Source organism: Prosopis cineraria, unplaced genomic scaffold (genome assembly GCF_029017545.1).
Source record: "Prosopis cineraria cultivar Desert tree isolate PC_DT_omini unplaced genomic scaffold, ASM2901754v1 PC14, whole genome shotgun sequence".
Taxonomy (NCBI): domain Eukaryota; kingdom Viridiplantae; phylum Streptophyta; class Magnoliopsida; order Fabales; family Fabaceae; genus Prosopis; species Prosopis cineraria.
The window spans coordinates 27,004,789-27,020,403 of NW_026555345.1; the positions used below are offsets into that span (position 1 = coordinate 27,004,789).

At 27.7% G+C, this 15,615-nt stretch overlaps 1 protein-coding gene and 1 long non-coding RNA gene across 2 annotated transcripts; both read left to right on the top strand.

The window, feature by feature from the left end:
- Window positions 1–11,052: 11,052 nt before the first annotated feature.
- On the top strand, window positions 11,053–12,104 carry LOC129292124 (uncharacterized). The gene has a single exon (XM_054929646.1). It carries the CDS (start codon window positions 11,053–11,055, stop codon window positions 12,007–12,009), a length of 957 nt encoding a protein of 318 aa, XP_054785621.1. The 3' UTR covers window positions 12,010–12,104.
- A 1,047-nt stretch (window positions 12,105–13,151) lies between these two features.
- LOC129292113 (uncharacterized) lies at window positions 13,152–13,889 on the top strand. Its single transcript, XR_008588864.1, has 2 exons — window positions 13,152–13,317; window positions 13,398–13,889. It is a non-coding gene; the product is annotated as an uncharacterized LOC129292113 (long non-coding RNA).
- Window positions 13,890–15,615: the final 1,726 nt, after the last annotated feature.

The window sequence follows — 15,615 nt, forward strand, 5'->3', positions numbered from 1 at the left end:
AGATTGATATTAAAATGATAGAGTTTTTTTTTTAATGTATGTTCAGACTTAAATTTTTGACAGTTTCTTGAAATATATTATTTGCATGGTACATACCATAATTTGAATACTTTATAGGTTAAGAAAACATGCATAAAAATACATTAAAATACCTTGTCAATGTAATGCTAAAACTCGTGTGTGATCATCCCATTTGATTCAGATTTTAATTTCTGAGAAAGAAAAAGTTGCTGCACTTGGAAAAGTAATTGGTCCTTTTGAAGCTGGCCAGTCTCCATATTCATTCTATTTATTCCACATCGGTGTTGTCAGAATCAGCTTATGTCCAGTCTGGTTAACCCCCACTTTGGTAAAAAGTGAGCCGGTTAAGAACCCGGAAAAACCTCACAGAAAACCTGTCAAAGCCGGCCAAGAACCGGTTTTCATATTTATATTTTTTTAAAAAAATATCTCAATAACTCAAAATTATGTTATCTTGTATTTTTATTTATCTTGTAATTGGTTTATATATATGATTTATTAATTATTTTAGTTAATAATAAAAACTTATTTTGGTTTCATTGGACAATTATTGTGACATATTTGATGGTTTTGATTATTTGTAATAGATAATAAATAGTTCTATTATAATGTTGGTACAATTGCTATAATTTTGATGTTTATGATAAGAATATAATTAAATACTTTCAACAATAATTTTATTTGACATACATAATCTTTAAATTTTATTATTTTAATTGAGACTAGTAAAACCATAGTCTAACCATGATTCAATAAACCAATATCCTGACTAGCTCAATACTTGGTCCTGTTCTAACAACATTGTTTAACATCAAGCTAGTATAACACAAAGCAAAAAATAAATTTTGTTTAATGCTCTGTTTGGTTAGGAAAAAAATATTGAAGAAAAGAAAATATGAGAAGAAAATAAGAAAAAAAAAATTTCTCCTATTTGGATAGCAGGAAAAAAAAGTGAGAGGAAAAAAAGTTGTGAAGAAAATAGGGTGTGAGACTCACAAACTTTTCTCTCCTAAAGTGAGAAGATTTTGGAGTAAAATTTCATTCCACCATCTACCCTTCCTCTCCCTCTTATCAGCTTAAGGCTAGACACATCTATTTTCATTTTGGTGCATAGTAGTGTTTAGGAGCATAGTTATCAAACTCTTGAGCTAACTTTATGAGTTTAATGTTTTTATGTTCCTAGCTTATAAATAGAGTCAACTTATTTATAAACTCAGACTATATACAAATTCAGTTAAACTTATGAGTTTACCTTTAAATTTATCGCTTTTACGTTTTTAACTTATAAAATCTTGTCAATTAACTTACAAACTCGGATTAGATGCAAACTTGGTTAAACTTGTTAAGCTTATCATTTTTTTAATTGAACGAGTTAAGTACATACTATAAAAAATTTAGTTCATAAAAGTTATAAGATCTAGTTCAAAGAAAAAAAAACTTGATATGCGAAAACTAATATTAATAAAAAAACAAAAATATCAAAAATAAGTTTCTCAATTTTTAAATTTTTATATCTTGTATATGATAATTTATCAATGTAGATAGGTTTAATTTCAATGATTTACATTTTTAATATATTTAAATTAAATATAATTATATTTTTATGGCTATTTATTAATAGAGATAAATTCTTATGAGTTTAATATATGAGTTTGTGATATGAATTTACTTTCCTATCATAAATTTATTTAAATTTGTGAGCTTAACAACTTTGTTTAAGAGGCTCCCATCTTTAATCAACCCAAGCAGTATCATCATCTTTTGGCTTTGTCTTCTTCTCTAGTGTGTTCCTCACTACAATTCTTCAATTCATGGCTTCGTCATCTTCATCTTTGAATGGAAAGTAAATTTTAATAAAAGTGCCCACTTTTAATTTGTAAAATGTAAAAATAACATATTTTTACTAAATTATTTGATTTTAAAATGTAATATGAAAATGCATTGTTAACTACTAATTTGATTTTAAATTAATTTAATTATGTTAATTTTAATACAATTTCTGTTTTTAATTTATTTTTACACCTATAACTATATGAACATAATATATTTTGTTATAAGGGCATTATAATCATTATAATGTCTGTTCATTTTTTTTTTTTTCTTTTTTCTTTTTTCATGTTCATTCAAACAAAAAGAGTAATAATATTTTTTTTTAATTTTTCTTTCCATCCAAACAGATAGTTAATTTTTTTAAAAAAGAATTGACTACATTGAAAAATATCAAGATAACTTGAGTACTAGATCGTTGAATATCAAATCCGTGCAAATGTAGATGTCTTTAGAAAGTTATTCCCGTTGAAATCAAACAATACTCAAATTTAATTTATAGTGTTAAATATTAGATATTTTATTAAAAAATAGAGAGAACATTAATGTTGAACTTATTTTTTAAATCGCCATAATTAGTTGAGAAAAAAATTCACGGACACATGCATGCACCAAAACATTTTAATGCGTAGAAATTTTTGTACACTTTGCTGTACACATGTACGGCATAGGGTCTTTCCATTAAGATTAAAATTTTGATTAAATTAATTTATAGATTACAATATCATCCGCAACAATCATGTAGGCACCTTAAATAGATTCGCAAGAATCTTAATATATTTAATGCAAAAATTATTCTTTCCTTTCTAATTATTGCGGACGATCTTGTCATTTTGTACAACTCACATGTCCCTAACATACTTGCAAGTGGGGACTATTCATAGTCAAGAACCTTCAATTATTTATTTATAGTGTATTTCACTCCTTTGGAAAATAAAAATATTGTATGAAAATATTTGTAGATGTATTTATAAATATTAATTCAAATATAGGAAATAAAAAGAATCCCCAACACTCATGGTGTAGACGGCAAATAGTTTGGTTCTATTGGATAAAATTGAGTTCGAATATTTTAGAAGAAAATATATGTTAAAATGAGTTTTATCTCGTTGGTCCAAAAAAAGGGGGGAATGGCGCTTTAGAACCAATATATTTCAAAATTTAATTACAATTTAGACCAAAATATTTCAAAATTTCAATGAAGCACAAAAGGTCCTTAATAGTTGGAATGTTAAAAGCTGAAAAATTAATTATAAATTATTATATAATTAGTAGTAAACTGTGAAGTATGAATGTGACATCCTAGTAAATTGTAACTATACTGCTCTCTTCATTAAAAATGGAAGACATTTTTTTAAAAATTAAATGTTAAAAATATAATATAAAGCTTTTTCAATTTTTCAAGATGTAATTATTAATGTTTTTTTTAAATGTTCATAATAAATAAATTATTTTATATTTATTTTAAAGTAAAATACTCAATTAAATAAAAATAAATATAAAAAAGTGATATTAATTTAAAAATAATTAACAATTTTATTGAAATAAAATTTAATTAAAAATATTTTATATTTTTTAACAAAAGGAATGTATATTAAGATAAATTTTTGTATCAACCTAATATCATAACATTCTTATTTTATTAAATAAAAATATGTCATGTCAAATTTATTTGTTCTTATTTGTTATGTTATGCCTCATTTATGTTATTTTAAATTATTTTAATATTTTTTTTTTTCTCTCTCCCCTCATTTATGATGAAGGTAGAGACCACAGAGAGAGAGAGAAGCAAGAAATTAAAGAGACATTTTATTTCAAAAAAATATTAAAGATAATGCTATATAAAATTTTATTTGATTGAATTTGTATAATTTTATTGGATAGAATATAAATGAGTCAGTGTTCATAGTCCATGCAAGAATTTCTCATATACTAGTTAAATATTTTTGTTAAATCGTTCACGTTAAAAGTGGGAACATTATAAGTTGTAAATTTCTTATATATCAATGTCAAATTTTAAAAGGTCAAAGAAAAATTTCCACACCTATATATACTCATTTTTTTTGATAAAAAATATAAAATATTGTTAACTAAATCTTATTCTTAATAAAATAATTAGTTATCTTCAAACTAATACAATATTTTCATATTTACCTATATTTAATAGGGTATTTCACTTTAAAGCAAGTATGAAATGATCTATTTATTAGAAGGACTTTTGAAAAAAAAATGTATTAATTATACCTTTAAATATTAAAATGTTTTATATTTTTTAACATTCAACTTTTATATTTTTGAATGGTGGGAGTATCTCTTAAAGCTTTCCTTTTAAAATTTTCATGTTAAAAATCAGAACATTTGCTGCAAATTTTTCACATATAAGTGCTAAATGATATATTGGTCTCAAAGCGTCCTAAAAAAAAAAAAAAGATGAATTTCATGCATCTCCCTTGATGGCTTGGCCAAAGACAATGTAACTTGTAACATATTAAAATACTTAATCCAAAATAAAATTCATGATCCTACTTTCGGTTATGACACTGATTATCGTGAAATAAAACCCTACACACACACATCAACCAAAAACATAAACATACATGAAAAATATATCAATTTCTAGAACATGCATGAACAATGATACACACACACCTACTTAGACATATATGTTAAGATCTTCAATATAAAGGAAAAGATTTCGTTTTCCTAAAAGTGGTTGTAAAAGTTGCCAACATTAGGTTCACGTCCCATTTGTTTATTCAAGTTGAGGTGAAGAATTAATTTAAAATCAATATATCAAGTTGGCATATATATATATATATATATAATTTATATATCAATTAAAAAAACCAAGTTAGTGATATTGTGGTGTTTGGCATCATGGAAACCCCAGAAATAAGTTTCCTTTTGTTGAGAAAGAATCAAGCTAGCAAGATCCCCACATTCAAAACAATTCGCGATCTCTTTCTTTCACTTAATATATATTTTTATTAGTGGAGCACACTTTTATCTTATGATGATATATATATATATATATATATATGTTGCTTTCTCTTTTGCTAAAAAGCAGGATGGAATGGGCATCTTATTCTTTGTACCCCAAAAGTATGCAATTGTTTAGTGGCACAAAAAAAGCAAACAAATTGAAATGAAAGATTGGAGATTGAATCTTCTCAAAGATTATATTTTCTAACACCTTCTGTATCTTCTGCATGCATATCAATCATTTATATACTTAATCAGACCCTTATACACACACACACACATGCGTGGCTAAATAGTTTTAACTTCATGAGCATCTCTTTAGTTTCTTCCCTCGTTGAATCTGGATTAATTTGGCCAATTGAACCATTAAACGGTTGAACCAATATCATCAGTAGAATGTTTTGTTTCTGATTGGTCCAGTCAAGATTCCACCACGATGTTGATTATTAATCTTAGAATTAATGTCTTAAACGGTTTGATTTTCAATACTTTTATACATATATACATACATAATATACTTAAACATGCATGGTTTATATAAGATGACATGCTTTTATCAATAAAATAACAAACAAAACTAAAAGTCACATTTTTTTATGCAATCTGTTGTTGAATTTTAGAAGTCAGAATTAGAAGGGTTATTTATATATACCAGACTCAAAATTAAGGGAAAAAGAAATATGTTGGCCTATGTATTTGTGTGTTTCTGTTTGCATGCTTTAATTTCAGGCATTATAAGTAATGGCGGACTTTAAAAAAAATTATGAGTAGAGTATGTAAATTTTACAATTTTACACATCTTATTCTTGAAATTTTACTCCCTTTGAACTAAATAAAAAATATTTGGATTCACAATCATATTAGACATGTAACATTTTAATGGCCTAGCTATGATGATATTATGAGCGTATTTACATATGAGATCATATCAACATTTTCAATATAACTTTAAAAAAATGATGATAAATATACTTATGTTATTACAGTTTTAATAGTCCTAAGGTATTTATTATTTTTAGTCATTAAATTATTATTTTAAAAAAATTAGTAATTTTTAAATTAAATTATTTTACACCCTGACTTCGGATCTGGCTCTGCCACTTGTTATAAGTATAACTCCAATTATTTGTTGTATGCTTGGAATGGATCGGATTACTCTCATATTTTATCTCTCTTTTTCCTCATTAATTATAAAGTAGAGCTAATATAGTCTTGCAAATTGCCAATAATTTTTTTTTTTTTGAAATTCAAATTCTATAGAAGTGGCTGTACATAGATTTAGGGCATATGCCGATTCCGTAATAATAGTTGCAGGATGTGCATTCACAATTGTTTATTATTATTGTTGTTGCGATGTGCTGTGAAAATTTAACTAATTAAGTTAGCCAGAAAGTAGAAACTCTCTGTAAAGTAGTTTGCTTTCGAGGGGGAAAATATTTTTTTTGTTTATACGTATATAATCAAAAGTTAATTAATTAATTATTAAATAAGTGGGTTTAATTAATTTTTGGTATAAAGAGTCGGCAGGTGCACAGTGCACCCATACATAATTCACATAGCAGCCTTTTGATATGATCATGGTGATCTCAATGGAATGTATTAATCTCATTTCTTGTATGTATTTGTTTATTTTTAGGTGCTGATTAGTGATTACTTATATACTTTAAAGTTGTTGTAAGAATAAAAAAATTTAGTTATTGATCATTATACTATAAAGTTATTTCTTAACGTGTCATTTTGAAATTCTTCTGAATCCCCAATAAGCTATTCATTTAAAAAGCAAAGATAGTTTTGGTTTAAAAAAAATAAAAAGATTAAAAGAGAGAAAGATATGGCGGAATTATGTTTGCGAATGTATAATAATCTTTGGGGAGATATGCACAATCGATTGAATTAAGAAATTGAAACAATTAAACATTAATTTTTCAATTTGGTTGATTTGTCTAATTAATTAATAGAGTTATTTCTCCATCAACAAGAATTGAGTTTAGCTAAAAAGGCTAGTCCCTCTTAAATAACAAAAATTAGCACTATTTCTCTAAACCTTCTGAATACATAGATTATTATCTTCTACATCATATTTGAAATATATGGCCTCAATATAATACCTACCTTATACAAATCCACCAAAATTCTGTTTTATACTTTATTTAATGAGTAGCAGTAGCACTTTAAAAATGCATGGAATTTAACGATCCAAAAATTAATTTATATTATGAACTAACAAAATATCCCAACAAGTGCCTTATATATATATATATATATATATATTTTAAGATTGAGACAATAAATTTAGGTTTGGCAATTTAGTTGAGAGTCGTAATTTGTGCTATAGTAATCAAGTTAGAAGACACAAGTACTTAATCACTAAGTACCTAGATATGCTTGGTTCAACATGTTGCAAAAGTTGAATCAATTTTGAAACCTTGAGTTTGAATTATGATATATAAAATTGTGTTAAGTACAAATGGCGAAAGTATTTATTTTGTGGCTTTTGATAAAAACCCTCTCTCAAAGCAAGGGTTTGAATTAGTTTGAGGTAGCACAAGCTGATAATACTTTTAAATTTCTTAAGATACCGAGAAATGAAATAAAATAAAAAAGTAATTAATTACAAGTTTTCTTTTTGAAGTCAAATACTTAATCACAAGTTGATTCTAATATTGGGATTAAACTCATGATTATGTATGATAACTATTATTATTTATAAAGGTCGGAAAAAGGATTTAAGAAAAAAGAATATTGATGAAAAACTTTTCATTAATCAACATCAATGAATACAACATTCCTTCACTTGAAGGAATATTACAAATCAAATTATTCCCTTAACTTTGGTGATGAACAATAATGAAAACTAACAATGGGTGAGGACTGAGGACCATGTTAATCTTTCTTTTTTAGGAAGAATTAAATCTCCTTCTCTCTAAACACAATATGATACCTTTTATATAGAACTTAGGAATCATAACAATTAATGCGATTAACCCTAATTACACATTAATACTCTAATATCCTAACAAAGGTTAAATTTAAAATTAAGAAAATCTTAAAAAATAAATTTGAAATTGTCAAAGTTATGAAAAAATGATAAACTTGAAAAAAAAATAACAAAATTTAATTAGGACATGTTCCTTTTAATGGAAGAGGGAATAAGTCAATCCTAGACTAAATGCAACATATTACATTTATATTGTGCTTTTTTATGGTCAATAAATAATTATTTGTGAATTTTGACTCCAAGACCAAAAATGAGACGTTTTCAAGGAAGACTCTAAACGTTACGTTAAAGGCCTTTGATCAAAGATCAATTTCAAAGTCATCCTAACCCACTCATCCTTTCTGCCGACTAATTAACACGCGCACACCTTTTCAGTCTTTTATCAACAAAATTTAATATATAAAATATTGACGAAAAATATAAATAATAGGAGTCCGATCAAATTAATTTGAATGAAATAACTTTCTTGCCGCTTTTGTAATTTAACCATTGCTATATATTTTATATTATATGTTAATAATGGTTTGATAAATTATTTAATTTGTTACCTTATTTTATTAAAACATTCAAGCAATATTGTTATTAATATACTAAATCATATAATGGATAGATAATTTATCATGAATATGATCATATAAATAAAACGAAACTTATAGATATTTTAAAATGTGAAATTTGTAGAGTAGTAGTATTTGAGAAGGAAAAAAATAAAAAAAATAAAAAAAAAGAAAGTAGTAGATGTTTTTTATTTTAAAAAATTAGACTCCGATCTCTGGGAATCTGACACTAAGGCAATGCTAAAAGACTTGTGGCTGGGAACATCACGACATGCAAGCTGTTGATCTGTGTGTGGACTGAATTTTGAGGTATGTGAATATGACAAAGTAATGTTCATAATATTTCATAAATGTTAAATTAAATATTTTTAATATGGTGTTTTGGTGGCTGCAAAACGAAAATAAGGTAAAATAATGAGAGTAGGAATAATAATGGTGCGTAGAAGAGAGGCAAAGGCGAATTTAAAAAAGAGAACGTGGCAAACAGAGAGACAAAGTAAGCAAATGTTGGATTTTGGGTGTATGCCACGTGGAGCCTTGCCTTGTCGCTTTCATTCCCAAGGTCGCATCCCTTCATTTCAACAAATTCTCCCAAATTAAAATATTTTTAATCAGTCGTTGCTTGTGAGTGTACCATTCAACACTACGCCATGTTCTGTTCTGTGGTTCAATTCTGTTAATCCAGACATTGATAAGGTTATTTCAGTTGGTAAAAATATCCTATTCAATCTTTGTTATAGTGCCATTATAATTGACACACTTTCTTCGATGCTTAATTTAAAAAAATTAATCAGCTTCATACTTTTTAAAAATTATAATTATATCTTTAAATTTATTAGAAAATATATAATTTTCTTATTTTACCCCTATTTATAATCAATAACAATTACGAAATTCAAAATATAATAAATGAGGGTAAAACTGGAAGGAAAAAATAATTACTCTAGCTTTATCTTCTACTAAGAATTAAAAATTTCAAAATTTGTTTTATACGAAGGACATGAGAAGCATATAAATAAGCTTCATATGTCATATGGGTTTCATCCCACTCCTATTTATCTATCTCTTTGTAGCATTATGAGGCTGCAATTGAGATTATTTTTAAGTAATTACGAATGTTTTCATATATTTTTCTCATATAAAACTTAAATGTAATTTTTTTTTTCACAAAAGAATTGAACTTTAGTCAAAGTTAACTTGGTTGATTAAAAAGAAGAATCAAATGAAAGATTTAAGGGGACAAGAATAATGGTTAAGTTGATAGAACGAGTCAAATAATTGTGGGATAGCACACCGTTCCTTGTTCCAATAGAAAGACCGCCAACAATATTCTAAAACATCTTCTTCAATAATTGGAACCATCTGTGCTGGCTGGATCTGCTTGTAGGCCAGATCCTTCTACAGTTCTAGTAAATTGTAAATGGAAAAAATCGAAGATAAATTTTGAAAAATTCTTAAGGTGGGTCATGTCATTTATAATTTATTTAATAATAATATAACAATCAAATAATATTAAATATAAATTAATTATGACATTATGATAGTGAAGCAAGAAAATTTGAAAAATTAAAGACATGTTTGATTGCTCGAAAGAAAAAAATAAAATAGATTAAAAAAATAAAGATAAAAATAAAATGATCTAAAAGAATAGTAAACTACATTCATAAAGAAAGGAGATGGTTTAGTTTTATGGGATTGAAGATCATGATTTATGAAATTTTTAAAGAGTGTAATGATTTTTACATTTATAGTATATATTAATGAGTTTTATCATACTTATAAAAAAGATTAATAATTATTTAGTTTATTTTTATGTTAATTTTTTGAATTCATTCCATTTCATTTGTTTCTAGTACCCAAAATGTGACCTAAATATTCATTCTATTTTCATAATAAAACCAATTAAAATAATATAACACACTCTATCTACACAAAAATTTTTCAAAATCTAAATAAATAATTGAACTTAAAAATTGTTACTCTTTTTTATTGAAAAGATAAATACTTTTTCCATAAAAAATATAAGGTATTTTAAGAGGTTTGAATATTTAAAAATATAAAATATTTTTTATTTCTAAAAGTATAGTTATTATTTTTTCTAAAAATACTTTTATTAAATAAAGTACTTTATATTTATTTTAAAATAAAATATTTTATTAAATAAAAATAAATATAAAAATATAAGGTTAATTATAAAATAAATAATTATTTTATTCAAAGATGTTATTTGATTAAAAATATTTTTAATTTTTTTATCTGAAGGAATATCTAAATAGCCACTCAATGATTCGGATTAATCAAATGGGTCCCGCATTCTTACTACGTGGTACTACTGTCCTCGACCACGTCCTCTAATTCCAGCTCAAGATTCACCCAATTATTCGACTCTCCCCAACCAGAAAAAACCAATTATTCATTTGCTTCCAAAATCCCCTCCCAATAAGCTTGGGCCCCATACCTTAAGGGGCACCTAGGGCACAACCCTCAACAAATGGATCCCACCCTGAGCCCTCTCTTAAAGACACCCCACCCTTCTCATCCAATTAAAGTCCTCCACGTGTCAATGTTACCACGTGGCCTCGCTCCTATTTATACTCGCCAAAATGGAAACAGCAGAAACAGAGCAAAAGCAAACATCACTACAAGTTACGAGCAGAAACTGCAATAATGGGAGCACCTTCGGTTATCTTACGAAGCCTCTCCTTGCGGCGGATGATTCAGCCGCGAGCTCCGCCTTCCATGGTGGCTCCGTTGCCTGAGAAAAGCCGCTTCGATGAACGACTCACGGCGGAGCTAGACACTCTCCGGCCGCCGCAACAAGGCAGCGCTGGATTGATTCGATTTCTCGACGCTTCCATCGCTGCTCAGAAGATTGCTTTGGGAATGTTGGTGAATATTCCTTACAGAGATGATACCGATCGTGGAGCTCTCGAGCATTACCTCGAGACCAACGTTGAAATTCTCGATTCCTGTAATCACTTATCGGACAAAATCGAGATCGTCAAGAAGTATTTGGATTCGTTGAGAGTGGTCCTGCGTTTCGTCGATGGAAGCTTCAGCTCCAGAATGCGCGCGATGGAGCATCTGGAGTCAATTCGAGGTATAGAAAGGAAATGCAAATCCGTGAGCAAGCGTAATGGCTTGAGAAGAATCCTGAGGCAAAAGCTAGGTCACTATGAATCCGAGCTCGGGGAGATTATGAGCGGTTCTAAGGCCATGGCTTTGATGGCTTGTGAATTTCTCGAGCTTGGATTGTCGTTTGATTCAAAACGCAGAATCCCTACAATCACCGAGTCTCAGAGATCAAGGAGTTCGTCTTCCTGGTTGAGAATGTTGCTGGAATTGGTGAACCAAGAAGAAGGAAGCGAAAAGACGCAGAGAAGAAGGTGTGTATCACACTTGATCATGGAAGATTTGAGAGAGACAGTGAGATCGGTTAGGGATTTGGAGGAAGTGATGAAGGGGAAGAGAGAAAGAGAGGTGAAATCTGCAGTTGAGGGATTGAAGAGAAAGTGCAGAGGATTGGAGGATGAGATTGAGATTGTAGAAGAAAGAGTGAAGGATTTGTATAGAAGCTTGATTGATGTTAGAATGGCTGTGTTGGGGATTTTATCGCAGGCCTAGGAGCAAAAATTTGTTGTATCAGATTGATTAGATTGTAGGAAGATTGATTTTAGGGAAGTCAGTGTAGCTTCTCAAGATGTAAAGCACTAATCTTAGTTAACCCCTTCATTTTGCAATTCTTGGGTTTTCATTATGGCGAAATCATTTGATGCATGTATTTTAATTTTTATGGTTAGGTTTATTAATTAAAAGTTAAAAATCAAGATGTACCTAAACTCTAACCCTATGCTTGGTTGGAGGGGACACTAAATTTTAATGAGTTCAATTTTTTTAAAAAAATTAAATAATGAGATTATAAAATATTAATATAGAAAAGATTTAAAAAAAAAAGACTTAAATTTTTCAACCCTATGTATGTATGTATGAATGGAAATCATTAAAATCTCACATTATTTCTGCTTTTCTACATTCTAACAAAACAGACCATAAAGTGAGGTTAGCCAAAATAAAGTAAAATATGACCCAATGTACAAGAATGCGTGTGACATTGTATATTCTACATTTTCATCTTTGCTCCCTCTTCAAAGCTCATGTAAATTATTATTCCTTTTGTTTAAAAAATTATAAGATATTTTTAATTGAATCCCACTCCTAATAAATTAGTTAATTATTTTCAAATAAGTTAATGAGCATTCTGAATTATATACTATTGCACGAATAACATCATGAACCCTAACTCTTAAAATATGCAAAAACTACTTTTAATTTTTAAATTTCAAGCACTTAAAACTTCATCATTAGGTTAAAAAAATGATCATTACTTTTATAGTTGTGTGGCTCAATCGCATGTTTATGTGATACTTACCTTGACCTTAAAAAATAATGACCCTTTTTTCAAACTTAATGATAGAGTTTTAGAAGCTCAATTTAAAAGTTGAGAAGAGTTTTTATATATTTTAAAGATTTAAGATCCAGGATATTATTTACGTAATAATTTAGAGTTTAAAATATTCAGTAATTCTTTTTAAATTAATATCATTTTTTCATATTTATTTTTATTTTATAGGGTTTTTAATTAAAAATAAATATAAAATAATTTATTTATTTAAGATATTTAAAAATAACACACATAAATTATAGCTTAAAACACCTGGACTTTGTTTGATAGGAAGGAATGAAAGAGTGGGATTGAAATTGGTACTGGTTAACATCAAATTTTTGTATTCGATAGAAACGAAAATTTTAATACCAGGCCCAATCATAGATAGGAATACTCAGTATCAGCACCCCATGGTACTGCAAAAACGGGGACTGAATTTTTTTAGACCAAAATAGCCTTGATTCGCGCGACACAGATCATCATTTCAGGTCAGCGCATCTTTCTTCTTTCAGGGCGTTGGCAAGCTCCCCATCTTCTTTGGTTCATCTTCTTTGTTTTCTTTTTCCAGATCCACAGACTCAACCTCCCCATCTTCTTTGGTTCATTTTCTTCAACGGACCATGCGGCCGCAGCACGATGATTTCAGTTCCAGGCCTGGACAAAGCATGGACTCGCTGCGTTTGCTTCGTTCAAGATGAGTCGTTGCGTTTGCTCAAGATCGTCGTTCCCACAGCCGCTAAACCCACATCCACAACTTAGCTTGCTGCGTTTGCTCCGTTCCAAGTCGTCGGTTGTTGCTTTTGATTTCTTCTAATGGGTTCCGATTTTCTGATTTTGGTCCACAAGTTTGAATCCTTGGCTTTGATTTTCTCCCCATGGGTTTCCATTTTTTATTTCAGCCGATCCTCTTTTCTGGGTTGAGTACGGCTGTGATGGGAAGAAGCCAAGGACATTTGGGTCTTTTTTGTTGATTTTTCGTTGGATCTGAGACTTGTTCTTTTCGTTAATTCAAGCATTCCATGTCATATCAAGTATAATTTTAAAGTTTATTCCCACATCATTCTCATGTCCAATCTCATTACCTATCCCATTCATAATCCCATAAAACTTAATACATCATGTCAAACAGACCTAAAGATCCATTTGCTTACTGGTAAAAAATTACATGAAATAAATTAAAAAAATAAATATAAAAATGAATTAAATTATTATTCCTCTCATGATAAATATTATGAATCTTTTTAATTAAAAAAATAAATGAATCTAAAAGCATTATGATAAGTATTATGAATTCTTTTATTTTTACCTTTATTTTTTTAGTATTTATTGAAGTACATTACATTTTTTCTCCGTCCAACCCTCAAAAAAATGTTAGAAAAAAGTATTATGAATCCAAATTTCAAATGTAATAAAAGGAACTTCCTTTAAGGAAGTAAGAAAGGAGGAAGTTTGACTATAAATTTATTATTTTTAAAGGTTATCAGGATGTTAGTAATGATCTAAAATAGAAGAGATGCATTTATAAGTTCATAAATATCATTTCCCGACCATGAAGGTCCAATTGAAAATTTCAAAAACTTTTTTTTTTTTGGCTTTTGATACACATAAAACATAAACACATTTAAACTATGGGAATCTACATGCAATCTTTGAAGAATTTCAAACTGATTTTAATTGAAAAAAAATTATTAGCACTTTGCAACCTTCAAAACTTGGCCAGTTTGATTAAACATTGATACTCATGTGCCTTTCTTTTATTTCCACTTTAGCAAAGGCATTGCTTCCACAATTTCAAGATGTTAACTCAGTGCACCAATAATCTTTACAAGGTGGAAGCAGCTTTTTTTCAAACTCTAAACACAAATACATTACATTCATTTTCAGTTTGAAAAAAGTTGTTTATTAATATCCCATTTGTTTAAGATTAAAAAATAAATAATTTTTAAGTAATTTAGAGATTTTATAAAAAGAGATTTATTTTGTAGAGATTTTATAAAAAGCAGACACGATTTTATATTTGGTTATAATAATAAAAAGTAATTATTAATTAGTTATTTTTAAATTTTATGATATCTTTCTTGATTTTTGTTTTATAAAAATAATTATTATTATACTATTTTAAAATTTTATGATATCTTCATGTATCCTGCCTTTTTAAAATACTCTTTCTCATCTATCACATTATATTATTTTCATAAGCTACTTTAAAATAATAAAAAATCTGCTTTTTATTGAATTTTGATTATTTTCAAAAATTTAAACAAATATTACAAAAACTCTAAAAAAATCACAAATTTTCATGAAATAAGCTAAAACAAGCCAACCCTAAATGTCCATTTATCAAAAGTCAATTTGATAAAAAATAATTATTCTAATACTCCATTTATTTAAAAATATAAGGCATTTTTAACTAAATTTTATCCTTCAATAAAGTAATTACCTACTTTCAAGCTAACCCTATATTTTCATATTTACCTCTATTAAACACCCTAAAATAAATATAAAGTCATTACCAATAAGGACACTTTAAAAAAAAATGATTATACCTCAAAAGACTAAAAATTTCTTACATATTTGAACATTTAATTTTTTAAAAAATACTTTATATTTTTAAACGAAGGGAGTAGGATTTATGTCTGAATGCATTTTATAAAAATGAGTTTGGTAAATTAAAAATTATTTAGAAAAATAAATGTATCAACTATTTTTGGTTGCCCACGTCTCTTGTTAAAGATAATCTTGTTCGAGTTATTATCAGATATTAAATGTGAACAACTCTCTTAATA

What these genes read in the sequence shown, in the direction of transcription:
- LOC129292124 (XM_054929646.1), top strand. Translation starts at nt 11,053, where the DNA reads ATGGGAGCACCTTCGGTTATCTTACGAAGCCTCTCCTTGCGGCGGATG.